This window comes from Gracilinanus agilis, chromosome 3 (assembly GCF_016433145.1).
Source record: "Gracilinanus agilis isolate LMUSP501 chromosome 3, AgileGrace, whole genome shotgun sequence".
NCBI lineage: Eukaryota > Metazoa > Chordata > Mammalia > Didelphimorphia > Didelphidae > Gracilinanus > Gracilinanus agilis.
The window spans coordinates 14,513,883-14,536,782 of NC_058132.1; the positions used below are offsets into that span (position 1 = coordinate 14,513,883).

The window sequence follows — 22,900 nt, forward strand, 5'->3', positions numbered from 1 at the left end:
ATTCCTATTAAAATAATAACAACGGTAATAATAGTTAGCATTGATATAATGTTTTAATGTTTCAAAGCACTTTACAAATATCTCATTTGTATCCTCACAACCTTGGGGCAGAGGAACTATTATAATCCTCATATTACCCATGAGCAAATTGAGACCGGGAGAGGTTAAATGGCTTGTCCAGGGTAACATAGCTAGTATGTCTGAGGAAGGATTTGAACTTAGGTATTCCTGACTCTACGTTCTGCATTCTATTCATAGGAATTTCTGCTTTCATTTCAAGCCATTGAATGTTTATGAGGACTTTACTGTTTTCATAAAAATTCCTAATTGGTACAGACACATAAAGCCAAAGAAAACTTGATATGATTTCTGCACACCTTGACTGCTGTACACATATTCAGATATTTGACATTCATTTTGCCCAGCGCATCTATGTGGAAATGAAGGTTTCCACTATCAGTCTGCTTCAAGAGGGTTTATGATTGCCCCCTGGCTAGAGAAATTTAGTTAGCGCAATTTTCTTGTTTGACTTTTTGGGGTAACAAATATGATCCTATATTTTCATTAAGCCCTTGGTGTCATCTCATTGTTATGTGTATATGTATCTAAATCTTTATTTTGAGATCTAATCCCTTTATATCACTGAATACAAGAAGGTAATATAAAACAATTATGGGCATTAGGATATGAATTATATGTTTCAAAATATACTCCATAAAACTAAATCTTAAATCTTTTTAGGTAGGCTAGAGAAGGTAGAGTGAACAACAGGAAAACCCCCTAAAAGTAGATTGTTTCAGAAACCAAGGCACATTTTCAAAGGAATATTTTCAACACAGGTTCTGGTTGAAGAAATAGAAAAAAAGGAGCCGTTCATGCAAAAGTCATGGAAGAATTTAGGTAACTCGAGGATGAACTGAAAGGGGAAAAAAGAGAGATATCTATGAAAGGTTATATCATCAGGTCCATAAAGTTAAGGACCTGATAAAGGTTGTGCCTCAGCAGGTTTTAGAACAGTGTGGAACAGCCCAAAAGATGTTCTTTAGCAGAGCATAGAGTTCAGCTGGTATAAACCGAGACAATTTGAAGAAAGACTAATTAATTTTTAAAAACACCTCATTATTAGTGGGAGTAATGCAGAAATTTTATGAATGCTTCTTGTCTCAGGAAATGGGATTATTCTTTAAAAATTTCCTATTGTTCCTTTGTGGCTGCAGAAGGATTATATAGCATTTGGGGATGAAGATGCAGCCTAGTAAGCCAGCACTGGAACTCAAGATGGAGAAGACTTCCACAGCCACCATCATCTTCCCTTTGGTGCTCTGGTATGTGGGCAGGAAGGAGACCCAGACACTGCAGAACACAAACATGCTGAAGGTGATGAACTTGGCTTCATTGAAGGTGTCAGGGAGATTTCTGGCCAAAAAAGCCACAGTAAAGCTCGCCAGGGCCAAGAATGCCATGTAGCCCAGGATAGAGTAGAAGGCAATGAGAGAGCCCTCATTGCACTCAAGGATGATGTGCTCAGGGTCAGAGTGTGTGTCAGCATCTGGGAATGGGGGAGAGAGCAGGAGCCAGATTGCACAGAGCATGACTTGAATGAAGGTACAAAAGACAACAAGAGAAATAGGTGCTCTGGATCCCACCCATCTTCTGCTCCTGCTGCCTGGTCTTGTGGCTCTGAAAGCCAGAATCACAGTGATGGTTTTGGCCAGAATAGAGGAGACGGCCACCGTGAACATGACTCCAAATGTTGTTTGTCTGAGGAGACAATTTGTTGCAGTGGGAGGGCCAATGAAGAGCAGGGAGCAAAGGAAGCAGAGGGAAAGGGAGAAGAGGAGAATGTAGGTGAGATCTTGATTGTTTGCTTTGACTATGGGGGTATCTTTGTGCTTCAGAAAGACCCAGAGAACCAGAGCTGTGAGGAGAGACAAGGAAGCAGCTATGGAGGCTAAGGCCATGCCCAAAATTTCTTCATAGGCCAGAAAGTTCAACCCTTTGGGGAGGCAGTGAATCCTCTCCCTATTTGGATATTGGTCTTCAGGACACTTCATGCATTGATCTCTGTCTGAAGAGAACAAATGAGATCTTAGTATGGCAGATTTGCATACCTTCCCTATCAGTTGGCCCCAAATGGTTATTATAATACTGCAAATTGCTCCAATTGATTCCATGGGGATTAGAATCTAGTGGAAATTCATAGAACACAGCACTTGGAGGACTTGAGTTTGAATCTTGCCTTATATAATCTGTAGTTTTGTGATGCTATAAGTCAATTTAACTTCTTTCTTCTGATTTTCATCACTTGTAAAATGAAGATTATATGTGTATTATCCTTAGAGTACTTTATAAAATTGAGGCATTATTATTATTATTATTAATAATAATAATAAAAATTTGACAGCAATATGTCACAAAGTAAAAAATCCAGTTTATTGTTGAAATGGTTTCCTGGAGTTTGAAAATATTTCTTAAGTGTCTATCTCCTTAGCTAGTAGCTATCTGTTCTTTATAGATTTTTTCCCCCATAGGAAAATGGTTCAATCGTGCTCAATATGTTAGTCTTTATAGACCTCTTCTGGAACTGCCTGTGGAGGTGCTGTCCCTATAATTTTTAAAGGTCTTAGTTCCTTTGTCTTTCCTGTTGATGGTTATTACATCTATGATGATGTATATAAATGCCATTAGTTGTTGACAAGATGTCTTTTGGGCTTTACCAACATGAGTCTTAAATTCCTCACATAGACCTCTACTGAGTGTACTAATAATATCGATGGAAGGAACTATGCATGTTTAACTGGGGGGTGGGGGAAAGAATATTCATAAGAGACATGATAGGTGGTACTCTATTCAAAAGGCTTATATTAGAGGAAGGACTATATTTATTCTGTTGGGTTGGAGAGGGCTAGCTAGAGGAGCAACACCAGATGCAGAGAAGAGGCAAATTGAGGTTCTATGTGAAGGAAAGCTTTTAATAATGACAGTGGTCAAAAAATTGTGTGTGTGTGTGTGTGTGTGTGCTGTGTGACTAGGGCTAGTCACTTTTTCTTTCTCTTCTATACAAATAGGACAAAAGTACTTACATTTTGTCACTGGGGTCTTGTAAGAAAAGAGTCCCTGAAATTTATGAAGTCCTATGTTAATGTAAAGTTAATGTTAATGGTGATGTAATGGTAATATTGTATAATGGTAGTGTCAATAGAAATTCTTTCTAGATGTTTACCCCTGGGTAATTGTGCTACACAAAAACTGGGTTGGAAATTTCCAATATGATGGACTTCGAATACATCAACTTTCACTAACTTTGATCACTCTAGACCCTCAATCTGTTTGATCTTTTTGAGTATTCTCCTAGGTTTCCCTTTGTCACTAGATATGATGTTCCATAGGCATCATGTTTTCCATTGTTAAATAGGATCTGAGTGTCACCCAGCTTTATTTGGGTTCTCTGGATATGTGTTTGCTATGAGTTTATCCATAGACTTACCTGTCTGATTGGAAATTTGCCCCTGTGGGCAGGGTGTACAGTCAAAACAGCAGACAGGCTTTCCCTCCTGGGCTTTTATGTGGAATCCCGGGCTACAGACTTTGTTGCATCTGGAGGGAAGAGGCTACACAAAAAAGCATCCAAAGTCATAATGATGTTGCTTGGAGTCAGCCCTAATGTGCTTTGTTATCTAATTTTATTTTGTTTTTAGCTACAAGCACACAATCTGCTTATTCTGCAAAGCCTAGCGATGCTATTTTTTCATAGATATAACAGTCCTGTTGCAAAGGCTTGGACCAGTTACCTTGGAAAAAGACTAAGTTGCTAAAAATTGAAGTAGTTGTATTTCCTTCCTTCTATAGAGTACAAGAAGCTCTTAGGATACGAACTGTAGTATGTAGTTTTACCCCCACTATCATGGGATATATAATGTTCTGGAGAGGGAATAATGTCAGTTGCTAGAATTTATTATCAATAGAGAGTTTTCTTAAGATTATTTAGTACAAGTATTCTTAAAGTCATTTTCATTGTGTCTGACTCTTTGTGGCCCCATTTGAGCTTTCTTTGCAAAGGCAGTGGAGTAGTTTTCAATTTTCTTCTCTTTCTCATTTTGTAAATGAGTAAACAGAGGGCAAAATGGCTAAGTGGTTTGGCAGGGGTTATACATTTAGTAAATGTCATAAGTAGGATTCATAATTAGGTTTTCCTGATTCCAGGGCTGTTGCTCTATCTAGTGAACTTTCTATTATAAAATGTATTGGGAATGTATTTAAAAACAATAATGCATGCTGGTGAAGTTGTGAATTGCTCCAACCATTCTGGATGGCAATTTGGAACTATGCCCAAAGGGCTTTAAAAGATTGCCCTTTTACACAGCCATATCACTGCTGGGTTTATACCCCATAGAGATCATAGAGAAAAAGGCTTGTTCAAAAATATTTATAGCTGCACTCTTTGTGGTGGCAAAAAATTGGAAAATGAGGGGATGTCCTTCAGTTGGGGAATGACTGAATAAATTGTGGTGATGAAATACTATTGTGCTCAAAGGAATAATGAACTAGAGGAATTCCATGTGAACTGGAATGACCTCCAGGAATTGATACAGAGTGAAAGGAGCAGAACCAGGAGAACATTATACACAGAGACTGATACACTGTGATACAATTGAATGTAATGGACTTCTCTACTCGCAGCAATGCAATGATCCAGAAAAATTCTGGGGGACTTATGAGCAAGAATGCTATCCACATTCAGAGGAAGAACTGTGGGAGTAGAAACACAGAAGAAAAAGTAGCTGCTTGAACACATGGGTTGATGGGGATATGACTGGGGATGTAGACTCTAAAAGATCACTTTTGTGCAACTATCAATAATATGGAAATAGGTCTTGATCAATAATACATCTAAAACCAAGTGGAATTGTGCATCAGCTATGGGAGTGGGGGATTGAAAGGAGAGGGAACAAATTAACCATGTAACCATGGAAAAATTTTCTAAAAAAATTAAATATTAAAAAAAGGATAATGCAGATACTATCCAACACACTGATAAACTATTTGAGGTTTGAGACTCCAGTGAATTTCTTCAGGATGACACATACTAATACTCTCTCTGCCTTTGTCTCTGTCTCGCTCCCACCCTCTCTCTCCATTTCTCTCTCTCTCTCTCTTCTCCTTCTCTCTGTTTCTGTCTCTGTCTCTCTGACTCTGTCTCTATCTCTCTTTATCTCTTTCTCTGTTTCTCTTCTATCTCTCTTTCTGTAGTAGAAGGCTAGTACTCAAATTTTTTATTACTCTCATTTAAAAGTGATCACATTTATGAAGTAGGTACACTGTTCAATTGATTCAATGAGAACCAAATATGAATAGAGTCTATAAACATTGCTGAATTATTTAAAAAGACACATTTGAATAAAAGGAAGTAGCTTTTCAGAAGCAAAGAAAGATTCTGATTGTCTGGAAGTGGAAAGTTTAGAGTAAACTTGGTTTTTCCATTATACAACTGAGGACTAAAGTTAGCCCTGAGTTAATGTGGCAAAGAAGGGAGAATCCATAGGAATCATCAGCTATACACACATTTTGCAGTAGATGTCCTATATAGAAGGCAGTCCCAAGAAAATGTCCGCTTTTTAACCCATCTTCCATTGCCTGTCTATTTACAAAGGGTATAATTCCATATGTTATTTGGTGAATCAAATATTACTAGGGACATGAATTAAGCCTCAATTATGAACAAGCAAGGCAGGCACAAGAAAGTGAGGTGGGGTGGGGACCTAAACCTAAGCCTAAAGTGTGAATATTTTTTTGCCAGGATTTCAGAGCAATTGTAATTTTGTTTAAAATGCAATCTCTAAAGTGAAAGAGGAAGAAACCACACATGGAAGATATTTGTATTATCTTTGTAATTTCTCTGACATCCAACCCAGGACTCAAGTCAAATAATATCCTTAACAAATAGTTTTTCAATGAATACATAGTTGAATGGATGAATGATTAAGGCCTTGTGTCATGTAATAAAAATGATCGATTCCTCCTTCTCCTCTACAGATCATACACTTTTAGACAAACATCCATTCTCTGAATAGTTTTGCTTCACCAACATAAAATTTCCAAGTGTCTGAGCACTTTATACTGATGTAAGCAGGGATTTTGGCCTTCTCCATGACACTATAAATCCTAGATTTGTCACCTTTTCATTTGATGACTATGTAGTTCATCTTTTAGTGGCCTGTGGAAGTAAGGGATTTAGACAATAAAAGTAGCTGTTATATTTATAAGTGTGGGACACGGATCAGCATAAAAAGGGAAACATTCCCATGAATGGGATCTAGAACTAGAATTTGGATAACATAGGGTTCTCTTCTAGGAATCCTAAATATTTAGAGGCCTGATATCACTTAGAGTACTACAGTACCATAGAAGCTTTGCTGGGTATAGCAGCAATTGATCAAGAATATGAGCTCTAATAAGAAGTTTCTGAATGCCCTTGCTTCCTTTTTCTGCAACTGCTATGGACCAGGCCAATTCTCTTGCTTCCCCCTTCTACAGCTGTGCAAAGGAATAATCTCACTGTCTCTCAGGCTCTCCACCTAAAGAGGAATTTGTCTTGATACCCTTGACTCAATATCAGCTCAGCTGAATTTGGCATAAAAACTTGATTTTTCCTGCAGGAATTTTTTGTGCCATTTGAACAAGATGCGAAAATTGCTAGTGACTATTCTGGTGTTTGTTTACATTTACATCTTACATTAAACAAAAATTTCAATCATTCTTCACCTCTCCCCATGTTCTGGGCCACACTATTGCCTTCTGTTGGATGATGATCTCTTGACCAAGTGGAGCCTGAGAAATAAACTCTCCCACTTTGACCAGAACTTCAGTGTCGTTACCAAAGGTCACATAGTTGAGAATATCATAGTTTGCCACAGAGTTCTTCTCAGCCAGTATCACATGATTCCCAGCACTGTTGTTAAACTGGATGCTCTTCAGGAAGGAGTGGAGCTGAAAGTGAAGAACATGAAAAGTTCTGCAAGTAAGTCTCTCAGGGATGGGTGCTAAACTCTAGGCTGTCTAAATTTTTTTTTTATCAAATACTTGGATAAAAGCAGGAATAGTACAACCTTAGATTTTTCAATTGTCACAAAACTGTGATAGATTCCTAATAAATTGGATAACAGAAGCAAGATCTAAAAAGACCTCACTAGATTAGAAGGTTGGGCTAAATCACAAGGTCTTTGTAGAAATATTTGAAAAGAGAAAAAGTCCAGCAGTGTCTTCTCAGTTGGATGAGAGTTGAGCTGGGAAAGTATGCACAGAAAGAGATATTGCCATGCTGGTTCATAGTATTTGAGGAGCTGCAGAATGTCCTCCTGTGGTTTGTGAGTCTTCTTCCAATACAGTCTAACAAGCATTCATAACCATTTATTCATTGCCCACTATTTAAAAGGCAATATATTGGGTCCTGGAAGTATTAACAGAAAATCAAAAATATCTGCACTAAAGGAGCTTACATTCTACTGAAGGCAACCACATTGAAACAGAAAAGCAAATACCATATGATTTCAGAAGGAAGAAAATAGTATCAAATAGAGAGAGAAGGAAGAAGCATATAGATTGTACCTCACATGTGCCAAGCACTGTGATAAGTCCTTTTTACATATACTATTTGATTAGGAAATGAAGAAAGAATTTGAAAGAGTCAAGAATATAGGCTGAGCCTGTAAGGAACCAAAGATTCTAGGAAGGAGATGTGGGGTAGAAGTACATCTCAGGCTTAACTTAAGGGCCTTTGCAAAGGCATGGAATTGGGGGATGTAATCCTAAATTCAGAGAACAGCTAGTAGGTTATTTTTGATAGAACACATACTGTGTTAAGAGATATATTGTGTAAAATTTTTTTCAAAGAAGAGGTATAGTATGAAATCAGCTTGGTTAGGTAGAAGTAGAGAAAAAACTTTCAATTGTAAGTTTGGTATTTTAATTTTTTTAAAGGCTCTATGGAGTCACTGATGGTTCTTGAGCAAGATAATATCATATTGGGTTAGGAGAGTGTCATGGTTAGATATTCTTTAGGAAGGTTATATTGGCAGTCTATGTCTTCCTTCCCTAACTCCTTTCAATGTATTTGTATTTATTTTTGTATTTAATTTTATATTATTTACATTTATTTTACATATATATACATTTAGAAAATATTTCTCTATTTTTCTTTTGAATATATACTTAATATATACCCATTCAACAATACAAAAGTATATATAAACTTATACATATATGTCCATATGGGTATATGTATACACATACACTCATATATACATACAGACATATATTTATGTTGTCTCTCCATTGTTAGGTTCATAAGAGTAGGAATTTTTTCATTTTTGTTTTCAGATCTACTTTGTGTAGTATATTTACTGTCATATAATAGACATTTTTAAATTGCCAGTTTATTTATTGTCAACTCTCTAAAGGATGGATTAGAGAAAGGGGAAACAGGAATCTATGATTATAGTTAAAGAGGCTTTTAAATTCAACAAACATCTATTAAGGGCCTACAGTGTAGTTCAGTCATTATGCCAGTGCAGGAGAGGAAAGACAGATCTAAAAGAACCAGTTTTTATTTTGAAATGTCAGTACAGAAATCTTTGTTTTGAGACAACATCTCAGTTGGAAAGGTCCTTAGAGTCCTTTAATCCAAACTTTTTTGTTTAAAGATGATGGTTAGGGAGGTCCTGGGATTGTTCAATGATACTTGGTGTGATGTGCAGAAATGGGCAGCCATTTATTGTAGGTACAAAGTAGCAGTTTGCCACTTTGGAACACAGAACCTGGCAAAGCACCCTAGGGCATGTGCCAAGGTGACAGTTATGGACTGGGTATAAATTGGGGTCTACAAACCCCTGGGGACCTTCTTCTTTCTCCCATCTCCTTGGGTTAGGGGGGTCGTGCCAAAGTGGGTCCTGGGAAGTTTGGGTGCTGGATTAGGCAGGCAGGTAGGGACAACCTTCATTGCTGGCCAAATCAATACCTTATTGGCATAGCCAACAACCTTTAAATCAAGCAAGAGTGAACAGCTAACTTCAAGAATACAACAGCATCTGACCCAGGGGTTTATTAGCCAATGGGCTCAGCAACAAACAGCAACAGATTTGGGGAGAGACCCCCAAGGTCTTCCCATACTCTGCCTGTTAGGAACAACTTGTGCGTTTCAATATTTATTTTATTCTTAAATACTTAGGCAAGATCATTCTCCCTTTTACCTACCTTCAGTTTGATAACAAATAAACCCAGTTTGATCCTAAAGCCTAAAATAATCTTTGAAAGCCAACTTCTTACCTTAGTGACAGTAACTAGTTTGAAGTAATCAGTCCTGTTAACATCTTTATCTGGCTACAGACATTTTCAAGCCAGTGGTAATCTTTCATTTCAACCTAGGTTACATTCTACTTCCTAGTTACTCCTACCAAACTGCCTGATTGGATTGGTTTCTAAGGCTGGTGGTTTAGAAAAGAATCTTGAGTCTTAAAGGAGGCTTAGCCCAGCTGGTATGGGAATAAATCTTATACTCACATCTAGATGTGGTTAGGGTCTCTCTCCCATTGAGCAATCATCACTAGCATCTTTAGTTCCTACTGCTCATAACAGTTTGGTGAGCACCGGTTTAGGTCAAGAAACTACATTGAAATTTCAATTAAATAACTGTAGCAATGGCTCTGGCAAGAATGACCTTCATTGTCAGCAGCTTTTGCCTTCTCATTTGGACAATTCCACAGGGAGTGTACCAGCTCTGGTTTTCCACGATTCCTTAGTATTTATTAAGGCTTGTTCTTCTGTATGATTCTTACAGATGGTTTGTGGTAACACTGGCTGAATTTGTCTCCTATATCCCAACAATGGGGCTGCTATTGTGATCTCTATTTTTCAAGGTCTATGGACATTGAGAAGGGTTTCTGAACATCTGTGGGGAACTGTCAAACCCAGTAACAATGATACCTTGTTCCAAGGTCTTAGGGAACAGATTAAGCTACTGGTTGAGGTCAATAGGCAAATCTGTGAGGGCAAACAGTTGGATGATCACACCATTCTCCAATTGGAAATAATTGAAAATAGTCCAATGGGCACATGCACAAATTCCAAGACTGGGAAAACTGAGGACAAAGCAACTGATATGGAAACTACAGTTTCAGTTCTCCCCATAGTGGAATGTACTATCTTCCAACCAGAAGGGGGGATTTTGCATGTGAAATCATACAAAGCTTTTACCCCTAATGACCTGGAAGTCCTCAGGTGCCACTTCCCAAAGTTCTACCTCAGCCTTTATAAGAGCATCAAAGAAATGAAAAAAGCCTTCACCCTCTTTAATCTGAGTTTTGGGGATGTTGAATTTCTCCTGGGGGAATTCTTTTTACCATCAGAAAAGGATAAGTTCCTCCAAGAAACCAGAACTAACCCCAACTTGACAGCATGGCCCAGTATGCATCAAGACATAGAAATGATATCACAAGCTAACATGCGGTACTTGCTACAATGCCAGACTGATCTTCTAGAAGCAATGCACCTCCATGCTAAAAGACCGAATTCCTGGTCTAAGTTTGAGAGGTTGAGGCAGGGGGAAGACGAACACCCTATCAATTTTCTAGATAAGCTCAGAGAGTCAGCTAAGACAGTCCTCGGCCTTAGAGACATCCAATCACCTGAAACTGTAGACCACATGAGGAGGCAGTTTGTTGAGGGTGCAGTATTGCCAATCCAGCAGTACTTTAGGCAAAGCTGTCCTCAATGGGAGACTTTATCTCTTGAGGATTTGAAACAACTTGCCTCTTATATCCACAACTCCAAGACCAAAGCACTAAAAGCTATTAGACAATCTGAGAATAACAAGCATGCAGTTATTGCAGATCTCAAAAGGCAATTGAAGCAGGCCAAAAAAGATAAAGAGATTGAAGAAATTAAAAATTTTGCACTCCAGGCCATAAGGGGGCAGAGTCAGTTAAGGCAATCCAACAATTTTAAGAAGAGGAATAGTGCAAAGAGATGTTTCCTATGTGGGGCCTTTGGTCATCTTGTAAAATTGTGCCACTATAAAAGGCAAATAAACTTTGGCAAGAGCTATAACACCATCTCTGATCACAGAGACAATAACACCAGAAACACCTACTACAACTCCAAATGGTCCAGCAAATCTGGCAAGGCTGAGGATACTAAAAATCATGATCAATGTTGTGATCACTCCTGAAAAAATTATATCAGTCACCATCCCTTGACCAGATGGAGAAATCCTGAAGCACTTATGAAGCCAGGCCTTGTTATTGACTGACTATGCTGGTGATGGAGATTGCTATTTAGAAAGAGGCAATATGGATGTTTCTAAAAGACTGGGCAAAGAAGAGCATATATCTATTGCAAGCTGCACAGAAAGTAGTGACATTACTGTTGCAGACGATCAAGAATAGTTAGACATCATCATCATCATCATCATCATCATAATAATAATAATAATAATAAAGTGATGACTATAAAAGGGGTTAGCTTACACATTCCACCTCAATAGGGTTGAATGTGAAGCATAAGGACTGCATAGGAGTTTGCAATGGCTTGCTTACAGGAGCATTGTAATCTTGCTTGAAGACATCAAAATCACAAACTCCTTTCTTTATTCCAAGTTCTAATCAGGTGGATACCTTGGATAAAGATAAAGACATAAGGGACTTACAATGTATTCATAGAGGAATATCATGTGCAACCTGAGGAGTTGTGTACCAAAGTGCTACACCATTCTTATGCTTTAGGCATAAAAAATGCTGGTACAGTCAGAGAGACTGCTTCACAGAATCTTGAGGAAGACTTGGTTTCTGTAGAGCAGGACACTATGTTACTGAATGACAGAAGTAACATAAGGGAACTATTAGTTACACATCTTAATCCTCAGGGTAAGGAATTCATACCTGAAGCTTGGGTGAGAGAGACTCATGCTCTGACATCTCTAGTAGCTAATGAGTTCAGTGATAACCTCAATGAGGTCTGCTCAGTGACTGAGGTTGACAAAGAACAAACTTCAGTCATACAGACAGCAGGGATGGAAAATGGACTCCAAGCAGTCTTTGAGATAGGAGAAAATAACCTTGAAGTAGTGGATGGTGGAAATAATGTCAGTACCTTGAAACCTGAAACTACTGAAGGGGAAAGTTTTAGTCTTGAAGACTGTCAAACTCAGAACATCAGAGTGGGAGAAACCTTTAGAGAAAAATCCACCTTTCAGTTCCCTGCCAGTTTCTTTCTGAATATTCCGTGAGTCTAGCTGAAGACAGCACAGTTGCCAGGACTACACTGAGCCCTGCTCAAGCTCAGAGGGGCTGTCTCCTCTCTAGCTCAACATTCTATTTGGACTCTGACAGAGGCAGGACCTCAAAAGACTCTGAAAAGGTCTCTGTTCTGTCTGTAAATGTGGACACTAGACATGTAGGAGTGCTTGATCAAGACCATGCGCTAGACTGGATCCAAACTTGAGGCACACTATCTATTGCGGAATCCCAACTAAGTCCGACAGTCTTAGGGAACCCCTAATAAGTATAAATATTGGGGGGGGAGACCACAACAGATAGTGTGCCTTGTAGAATTAGATTTGGCATCTATATTCTGCCAAATCTTTCATAGAGACCTTGAATCAATCACCTTTGAAGATAGCAAGATGGTGCATTATGTGGATGACATTCTGCTGATGTCACCATCTGCTTCCATTTGTCAAAGGGATAGTGTGCACCTACTTAAAGAACTAGGCAAATGAGGTCATAGGGTGTCCAGACCAAAACTTCAGTGGGTAAAAAGATGTGTGGAATATTTGGGATTCATCCTGGAGAAGGGCACTAGTAGTATTTCCCAAAAGAGGACACAGAATATACAGAAATTGAGCTTGCCATAAACCAAAAGGCAACTCAGGGCAATTATTGGAGTAATGAGCTTCTGTAGAAACTGGATTCCAGGTTATGCTCTTATCGCAAAACCTTTGATAGAGCTGACCAGGAATGAAGTCACAGAGCTGTTGAAATTAAACAAGGGGCATATCCATACAATTGAAAAGCTCAAAGTGCTAACTCTATCTGAGTTGGCCCTAGGCATCCCCAATCATGACAAACCTTTTGTACTCTATGTGTGTGAAGATAAAGGGATAGCTTCCAGTATCCTCACACAAACATTTGGGAATACCCTCAGACACGTTGCATTCTATAGCTCAAAATTAGATCCAGTTGGCTGCAGAATGCCAAGTTGTGTGAGAGCTATCGCTGCTGTAGCCATCATGGTGAGAAAATCTGCTTCATTGGTATTAGGGGGTGAAATGAGAGTGTATTTCCCACATCAAGTGGAATCTACACTAAGGAATACTACTCTACAAGCTTTCACTTCCCAAAGGTTATTGCAATACCAAGCAATCCTGTTGGCACATGAGAACATCTCATTTCACAGGTGCAAGAATATAAATCCTGCTACCCTGATTCCTGATATGCCATTAGAAGGTGAAAGTTTGCACAACTGTGAAGATGCACTAGACATCGTGCACAAAACTAGGGAAGACTTATCCAATACACCTGTGGATAATCCCGAAATGGTGCTCTTTACAAATGGGTCATCTTACATGGCAGATGGACAGAAGTTTACTGGTGCAGCAGTAGTGACAGACACAGAGACCCTGTGGTACTCATCTCTTCCATCTGCAATGAATGCTCAAGGGGCAGAGTTACTAGGTTTGACACGTGCTCTTCAATTAGCAAAAAACAAAAGAGTGAACATATTTACCAACTCTAAATATGCTTTTGGAGTAGTTCATCATTCCGGGGAACTCTGGAAAAATTGTGGCTTGATAACTTCCAATGGCAAGCAGATCACATATGGCAAAATCATAAATGAGCTATTGCAAGCGCTCCAATTATCATCCCAAGTTTCTGTAATCCATTGCAGAGGGCATAGTAAAATTCAAGGGCCAATAGAATCAGGGAATAGAAGGGCTGACATCACAGCCAAATTTGGGGTGAGGTATGAACCAATTTCAATCCTGAACTTGTCCTTAGTGGATGAAGTTGATCTGAGAAATGCCTACTTTCCATGGAAAGTGAAGGATTGGAAAAAAAACCACCTTGGTGCATACTTAGCTAATGGGGTTTGGCTGGCCACAAATGTGAAACCTATTTTGCCAAAATCCCTGTATTTTACTTTCTGCAACACTCTACATCAAAAGGGTCATTATGGAACTTTGGGGTTGGTGGATTCAATATGAAAATACGGATTGCAAGAGGAATTACTGAATGTGCAATGAGAGTTTGCCAGAGGTGAAAAATTTGTATGCAATACAACCAAGCTATAACCAAAGTACGTAACTTAGGAGGCAAACAACTAACCTACACACCTTTTGAGTGCATACAAATTGATTACATAACCATGTCCAGATACCAGGGGTATAGGTATGCATTAGTGATTGTTTATAGATTAACTAAGTGGCCAGAAGCATTCCCAGCTAGATGCAATACAGCAGCTTTTGTAGTTAAGATCCTGCTGAGGGAACTAATTCCAAGGTTCTCTATACCTCTACAAATTGCAACTGACTGTGGCTCACACTCTGCACACCATATTTTAGACAGCATATATGAGGTTTTAAGGATAAAACATTTACACTTCTTATACTGACCTCAGTCCAGAGGATAAGTTGAATGCCTCAACAAATCTTTGAAGACCCTAGTTGCAAAGATTTGTGTGGAATCACATTTGAAATGGCCAGGTGCATTACCTATGGCATTGTTCCATCTTAGATGCCAAACCAACAGCATCACTCATTTGTCACCTTTTGAGTTATTATATGGACAACCACCGTGATATGGGAAGTCACCATAACCTATTAAATCTGGGTATGGAATGCAAACTCTATGAGTATATCAAATTGCTAAAAGAACATTTAGATCAATTGTACAGGTTGGCTCTCATACAGCAGAGAGTACCATTTCATTTTAATTTGCATAACTTCCAACCAGGTGATTATGTATATACCAGAAATTTCAACAGAAAATCTGTATTGTATCCTAAGTGGCATGGACCATTTAAAATTATTCTGGTAACACCTATAGCAGTCAAAATTAAGGAGTGAGAACCATGGTTTCACACCACACATGTCAAGTCAGGTAAAGAAATGCCTCAACTTCAAGACCCAGTCACAATACAGCAGCCAACAGACCAATCAATATCAGCACAGCAGCCTATAAATCATTCAGTCTCAGAACAGCAGCCAATAGATCGATCTATCCCAGCATAGCAATCACTGAATCAATCAGTTTCAGAACAACAGTCAGAAGACCAGATAATGTTACATCAAGGCCTAAAAGATCAAATAGTCTCAAAGTATCCATCAATTAGAAACACAATCCATGTCAGAATATCACTAAGCAGAAGATCAAGTAATTTCAGAAGATTTACAATCAGAAGTTCAAACACTTTCAGACCTAGATAGTATTATATTGAAACTCTGGGAGCTGAGAGTCTCATGGTTGATTGACAGGTAAAGACCGTTGGACATCAGAATGTTCCCAGAGGCCATGAGGACAGGGGAGGAAGTGGTTGGCCAGGGGGGTATAAATACCCTGGCAGCCCTGACTTATGGTTCCTTTTCATTTCCCTTGGACCTGAGATCTGTGGAACCTGGTCTATTGGGATCTGAGACTTGCTTGACTCAACCTTGCAAGAACTCCTGTTTTGTACCTCATTAACATTTGCTAACCTATATCCAGACCATGAAACCTCTTATTCTACTGTCTCCTAGATATTTAGGAATTCAAACGATCTTTAGATATCTAGGTACCTTGGGGCCTGGGAGGGATACGGGAAGTGGGCAGGAGAAGAAGAAGAGGGTGGAAAAGGGGTGGTTCCTGAAGGCTGTAAAGGCATAACATCTAGCAGGAAGAAGAAGCTGAAAGACATCAAACAACAGCTTGCTTGCTCTGGTTTGGCTGTGGCCAGGCTGAGCTAGAGGAGCTAAAAAGCCAGAATCACTTACCTGCCTACAGCTCTGAGGGATTACTATTATTAAAGTTTAGTTTAGGGTTTCCCTATTCATCTTCCCATTTCCTAATATCCTTCTTTGTTAAATATAGATAAAGCTATTCAAGTACCTTCCTGAAGTGGTTGTTTCATCGCTTCTCTGGGAAGGGAGCAACGCAGTCAGATAAACATGTCCAAGGCTAATAGAGCCCAATATCCACCATTAATCAACCCCAGGTTGGACCTGAAGAGATACCATCTACTGACCTGAAGTATCCTGCCTGGGCACTGTTATAAAGGAGGGAGGGAGGGAGGTGTTACATCATCTAGCTAGGCGGCAAGTCTCAGGTGATCTTGCACTAGCCACATATCTGAACTACCACTGCTGTCATTCATTTAAGAGTGGTATCTAGTTTACTCCTCTCTCTCCCATTATTTATAACAATAGTGACATTGATGATTAATGGAAAAATAACATCATGATAGTAAATGGACTTATATTGACTTTATCCTAATCTTTGAAGAAGAAAACAATGAAGGAGAAATTTTTGTGGACACACAAAAATGTTACAACACAAGTCAACACAACTATACATTTCCAGCTGAAGTGGACAAGCACCTGTGATAACATCTGACAGCAGTACGGCCAAAGCAATTAGCACTTCACAGATCTTCACAAGGACATCAACATCAAGGACTACACTATGGACATTGAACTGTCTACACAATCTGTGTGACTTTATATAATAGTACCATGAAGAGGAGTCCATCAGATCAATGATGGAACATTAGGTTTGAGGAGTGTACATCATGTTCACAGAATTCTCACTGTGTTCAGTAATTAGAACCCATCTAACACTAAATGGCTATTTAGCAGAAGAGTTCTAAAGGAGGGTGAGTATGAGACACTACATCACATGACAGGTCATAATTTTCAACACTTAAAACATTTCTCTTACTTCACATGTACATATGTAAATAATAACACACACATAAGAGTGAAAGAGTAATCTGTCCAGTGCTTACAGTTATCTCTTACATTGGCTCAGACACTTTACTAGCTCAAGCAACCTACACTTTTCAAAGCACTGTATATATGTATATAGTTGACAATTAACCCTTAGGGATAGTTCTACTAACCTATAGGGACAGAATAGTTAGTTTTTGTGTAAGATAGCTTAGGGGCAGGAATTTTTAATGTACATAGCGTAAAAATTTAGTTTAACTGTGTTAGCTTAGATACTGTTAGGATTATTAACATACTAATTTAATAGGGAGGTCATGGTATAGTTCAATGATACCTGGCAAACAAATTTCAGAGACAAGTTTTGAACCCAGGTTTTCTGACTGCAAAACAAAGGTTCCATGTGTTGTACCAGGCTACTCTGGAGTAACTAAGGCTTCTAGGGAAAGGAAAGATACCTGGTTTTGACTTCCTTAGACACTGGTGGAGGAATGGAGTATGAAGTATCAACCTCCTTGTCAAAATCTTCAGTGGGCAGGTAGGTGGAAAAATGGATGTGTGGATGTGTGGAGTTAGGGAGTCAGGAAAAGTCATTTTCATACTTTCATATTTGGCCTCAAACACTAGGTAGTTGTGTGATGTTGAGCAAGTCACTTAACCTTGTTTATCACAGATTCCTCATTCATAAAATGAATTAGAGAAGGAAATGACAAACCACAAAACTTCCCCAAAACTTTCAGGAATCAGTTGAGTTTGATTCTCACTCCTATAGGTCATCAAACAAAATCAAAATGGTCATAACTCTGAAATGTCCAAAATAACATATTAGGCCCTGAATCTACAGAGTGTGATAATGAGATTAAATCTACCTTGCCCATCTTTACATTTAATCACCAAAGGTGAAAACATCTCCATTTAACTCACAACTTGGGTGATCCATAACCCACATGTGTTAGAATGAGTGACAAATCAGAATTTACTGACTGCCTTGTGGGCAGTCCTAAGAAAAGTGTCTATTGTAATTAAACATGTAAACTAAGAGGAGGCCACAGGAAGTGATGCAAAAGAGGCCCCTTTAAAAAGAGATCTCAGTCAGCTGGGCTCTCCACTGTACTTGGAGGAGGTCTGGAGCTTGTGAGACTGTTCCACATGGAGAGTGTTAAAACTGAATCTTCCTGAACTTCTTTTAAGGAATTTCCTTTTAATAGAGACTCTGTGACTGAAGTTTTGCTTTGTTGACCTTCAAGGCCCTTCAGGCCTCTGGCTTCCAGGCCTTGGGATCAAGGCCGGATATCCCTTGGCTGAGGTTAATTAGATCTACCTGGATTGAACTAGGAGATCAGAGCAAATTACTTACTATGTTAGATTACTTATCCTATCTTATCCTCTCTCTTATTTCCTTATTTCTATTTTCTCTTCTCATTTGTAAATAAATTTCCATAAAAGTCATTTTAACTTGAAGTTAATCTTTAATTGGGGAATTGTTCAATTCAATCCCCTGGCGACCAACCTTTTAATATTTACCCAATCAAAACCCATTTTACTCCTTACAAGAGTTACTCACTGAACAATGAGGAGAGCTGAGTTATTCATCCTATCTCTCTTTACTGAAGTTGACAGTTCCCCCAGTCAGATAGTTGAAAATCAGTGCCTAAAGGGAACTCTTACCTTCCAGGGATAAGTGACTGAGTTCTTCCCATCTCCATTGGATTCCATTTCTGATCTCACTAAGAACATTTCATGAAGGGCCCAGGCTACAGCATATACAGCATTGTAGACAGTGTAACTCTGGTGAGACATAGTCATGTCTAAATAGCTCAATCCAAGTGTGTCCAAAGAAGCATTTGGTGAACAGACAGTTCCATCTGCTTTTCCATGTTTAGATGTACATCCAAAAGCTGCATTCCAGAAGTTCTGAAGGAAGATATCCTCTGGATATTTGGCAGGGTTAATGGTTTTCAGAAAATGTTTGAAACCAGGAATCTTACTTGTCTGCTCTGAGAATATCAGAGCTCCATGGAAATTATCAAAATAGACAGAACCTGTTTTTTTGGCAATATCCCAGTGACTGCTGGTGATCCACATTCTGTATAGAAGGGTCTGAGGAACCTCGCTAAACCTTATGGTCAGTAGAGTATCTGTATTTCCATAAATTACAATCACCCTGGCTGTAGAACTAGACAGTGTTTTTAGAAAATAAGAAAGGTAGCTTTTATTCTCTGTGAGACCAGTAAAGATATTCTGTATAAAAGCGACACAGACATCATTTCTGGCCATTTCTTCTTGAAGGTCCCTGAGGAATTTCTCACTTCTTAAATCATCTGAGGCAACCAATCCCACCCAGGTCCATTTGAAATGCAGCATTAATCGAACCATGGCAAGAGGAAGAGAGGTGTCCCTGGAGGCCATCTGATAGACAGAAGGAAACTGGACTGGGTCACTCAAGAGTGGATCAAAGAGACCATAGCTGATCTGAATAGGAACCAAACATGAGCTTAGTGAATGCATTCTATGAATGCCTTTTTTCACCCTCCCTTCTCAACTCACCATCTTCATCCCCTTTTACCTGGATCATTCAGGTCTCCACCTAGGGGGTCATCTCCTTCATAAAATCTAATGTAGCTCAAACAGATATAAATACTTTCTGACTTTTTAACTTCTTTGTTTCTCTAACACTGTGCACAGAGAATTGCAAATATTTGATGTTCAACAAGTATTTGCATTAAATTGCATTATTTCACAAATTCTGTAGGTGAAAATATGCTGCTTCCTACAAGAATTGATGAAATAAAGAATTTTTTTCTCTTTTATATGAAGTTTCCTTTTTCTTCTCTGAGAGGCACCTGAAAGGTAAGTTATACATTAGGATTCCTCCAAATTTTTGGAGTCTAAATTTCAAGTAGCAGATCCATCAAAGCCTTTCTGTGTCCTCTAACCAGTGTAGGCTGAATTGACCCTATAAATCCCTACCTGTGGGAACCTATAGAGCTCAAGTAGGGTTCCCATGGAAACAGTCAATTCAGAAGTGGCTCCTCCAATGACTACTATAGACTTGCCCTGCCTCTCACAGCTATAATTGGGAATGGTCTGTCTCTGTCCTGACAGCCACATCAGGGAGCTCTCCAAGGTTCTGTCATCATTGTGATAGGCATTGAAGATGTGGAATCCCAGAGTCATATTGGGTAACAGTTTGGTGCTCCTGTTGATCTCTTCTATAGCAAACATTAAAGCCAGGACCTGATAGTAGTGTTTGGGCTGCCACCTGCAGTAGGAAGGAGATTGTTAGGAACAAGAAATATTTTTAGTCCTAGTCTTCTCCCTCAAAAGGAGCTGAAAATTTTAAATGGAGAATTTCTTCAGCATTATGAAGGTAGAATTCTGTATGCATACTCACTCAGTGAAGGGCCATAACTGCTTTTTTAGACTCTCCTGTAGACTCAGTGTTATATTCTGAAAATTTTATTCTATTACTGTCAGGGACTCAGATGCCAGCATTTTGACCATCCTAAAACCTATATCGTCTCAAAGGCTCATGGGCAGTACTGAATACTGTCTTTCTACTGTCAACCAGCTTTATCATCACACTTAGATTACAGTAGCAGTTTTCTACCAACTACCATGTCATATCCAAAAACTATTGTGAGAATGACCTGAATTCTTTGCAAAGTCAGTAAATGAATTTTCAAAAATTGGGGCAATTGAGTTCAATGATTAATAAAGAAAAACATGACAAATACTATTGTGAATATTAGACAACAATTTATTAAAAATATTGTAAAGACCCTTATCTCAAATCATATCCCTATATACTCTTCAGGGGGATACTTAACCTAGGTATTAAAAATAATATCACAAATGACTGAGAGAAATATAAAATATATTTATTTTTGTTGATTGGAGAATAGTTCATGACCAAACAAGAGGCACAGAGGATCAAAGAAAACAAGACGGGAAATTTTGATTACATTAATCAACTAAGATTCTATTCCTTACAAAAAAATCCAATGTAGCTAAGATTACAAGAGAAAAATTTCATTGGAAAAAATACATGTAGTACATTGTTAAAAGTTTCATTTCCAACATATGTAAGGAATTGATGCAAGAGCCTCAATTGATGCATTTCAAAGGATTTAAACAGGTAGGTCTCAAGGTAGGAATTCCAAGCAATCTACCGTTATTAAAAATTTTACAAATGACTTATGATCAGCAAAATAGAAGTAAAGCAACTCTGCTTCATATCCATCATATTGGTAAATTTGGAAAAAAAGAAACAAACGTGAGAGGAATTTAAGATAATAGTTACAGTATTGACATTCTGGATAACAATTTGTATCTATTATCAAAATGTTACTGAATTGTAGACATCTTTTGACCAAGTAATACCTAAAATAATGTGAAGAAAATGAAAACGCACCTTGGTGTTAAATACAGTACGAAGACAGAAGAACCTTGAAAATAGCAAATAATTTATCTGCACTATTATAAAAGCAAATAATCTGAGAATCTTAAGAACTCTGAGCAATGCAATGATCAATAGTGATTCCAGAGGATTGATTATGAAGAATATACCCACTTTCCTACATAAAGGTGATGAATATCTTTCCAAATTCAGACATTCATTCTTGGATATGGCCAAAATAGGAATTTGTTTGCTTGATTATACTTATTTGTTACAAGTATTTTCCCTGTCTTTCTTTTTCTTTCCAATGGGAGATTCTAGGTGATAGATGAAGAAAATAACTGTTTGGTAAATGAAAAAAGTAGCTGAAATAAAACAGAATAAATACTTACTGATGATGTTTTTCAATATACTGAGGGTTCTGCCAAAACCATTTCCAATATGGGAATTTGTTCAATTTATATACAAGTAGAGGAAAAAATCCTCCAACAACAAGATCCCCATCTCTATAGTATGCAGGGCTGAAGGCCCTTTTTGCATGGCAGGGGGTCCCTTCTTCCATGCCCACAGAGAGTGGCAGCTGCAGGAGCAGCAAGAAGTAAAGTTGGAAGAACATCAAGAAGGCTACTCTTTAGCTCACTGCCAAAGTCCACCTGCTTTCTCAAAAAGATTTGCGTTGTATTTTGGGGAAGCACGGCAACAGCACCTGTAGCAGATTCAGGTGCTTTGGGTTGGGACACTCCTGCAGAGGACCTGTCTCTTTCCTGAGCAGTTGTTCAAGCTTTGTTTGGCTCCTCACAATCATGCAGACGCAATGCAAAACAATTCTGGGTGATGATCAAGATAGGGACATTGCTGACTTGACCAGCATGTATTTATGAAGAACTTGGGCTTAGATAATTATAAACAAATGTCCTTGTTATTGGATAAGGACAGGATCCTCTGTTTGCTTCTTCTTATGCAGACAGAGAGAGCTCAATCAATGGAGGCACTCTGGGGACCACTACTGCTTGGGGCTCTGCACCTGTGTCCCTGGGTCTGAGTAAAAAACTTGTTTTTCTCACTCCTTCTTCCCAATTCCTGTGTCCTCAGCAAGGCCAATTGGGACATGTGAGTTGGAGTCCCATGAGCTTTTCAGAATAGGGAAACTTCTTAGCATGTGAGAATCTATGCAGGCATTTGGCTTACATGGTGACTCTGGTCTTGGATGGGTTTCATAAAAGAAAATTTTGTGAGATGTGACAAGGTCAGAAAGAGGTAGCAACTGAGTGATTAGGAGTTAGATGATCTCATCCTTCTCAGTCCCGAATCCTCAACGAGAAAGTCCTGCGACTTGGGGTTACTGTCAGAGTATTGTTCTCTTATATGAGTCTAGTACAGAGTATCTTGTCACTAGTTCAGCATATAGAGATATTTCCAGCAATTATTGCTTTACAAAGACTCAAAATGGATGTCTGGAATGGGGATTTCTAACACATCCTGCTGCAGAAGAAATTATCTTTCTTTCCCATAATCACTACACTAACTGGCCTCTC

At 38.7% G+C, this 22,900-nt stretch overlaps 2 protein-coding genes across 2 annotated transcripts in view; both read right to left on the reverse strand.

Moving 5' to 3' along the window:
- LOC123240770 (zinc finger protein 91-like) overlaps positions 1 to 22,900 on the reverse strand; it is a 730,881-nt gene that overhangs the window by 129,226 nt on the left and 578,755 nt on the right. The gene's annotated exons all lie outside the window — the stretch shown is intronic.
- Positions 1,164 to 21,981, reverse strand: LOC123239891 (vomeronasal type-2 receptor 26-like). The gene is made up of 6 exons (XM_044667215.1): positions 21,758 to 21,981; positions 19,937 to 20,228; positions 18,635 to 19,438; positions 6,763 to 6,987; positions 3,484 to 3,611; positions 1,164 to 2,064 (listed from the first exon to the last, which is right to left on the reverse strand). The coding sequence occupies exons 1-6, from the start codon at positions 21,979 to 21,981 to the stop codon at positions 1,164 to 1,166; spliced, it is 2,574 nt and encodes an 857-aa protein (XP_044523150.1).

Coding starts and splice junctions, on each gene's coding strand:
- LOC123239891 (XM_044667215.1), bottom strand. CDS start 21,981: ATGTTCTTCCAACTTTACTTCTTGCTGCTCCTGCAGCTGCCACTCTCT. Junction 6,988..18,634: donor CAGTCACTTATCCCTGGAAG/GTAAGAGTTCCC, acceptor CTTCACTTTCAG/CTCCACTCCTTCCTGAAGAG. Junction 3,612..6,762: donor GGCCCAGAACATGGGGAGAG/GTGAAGAATGAT, acceptor TTTTTTGTGTAG/CCTCTTCCCTCCAGATGCAA.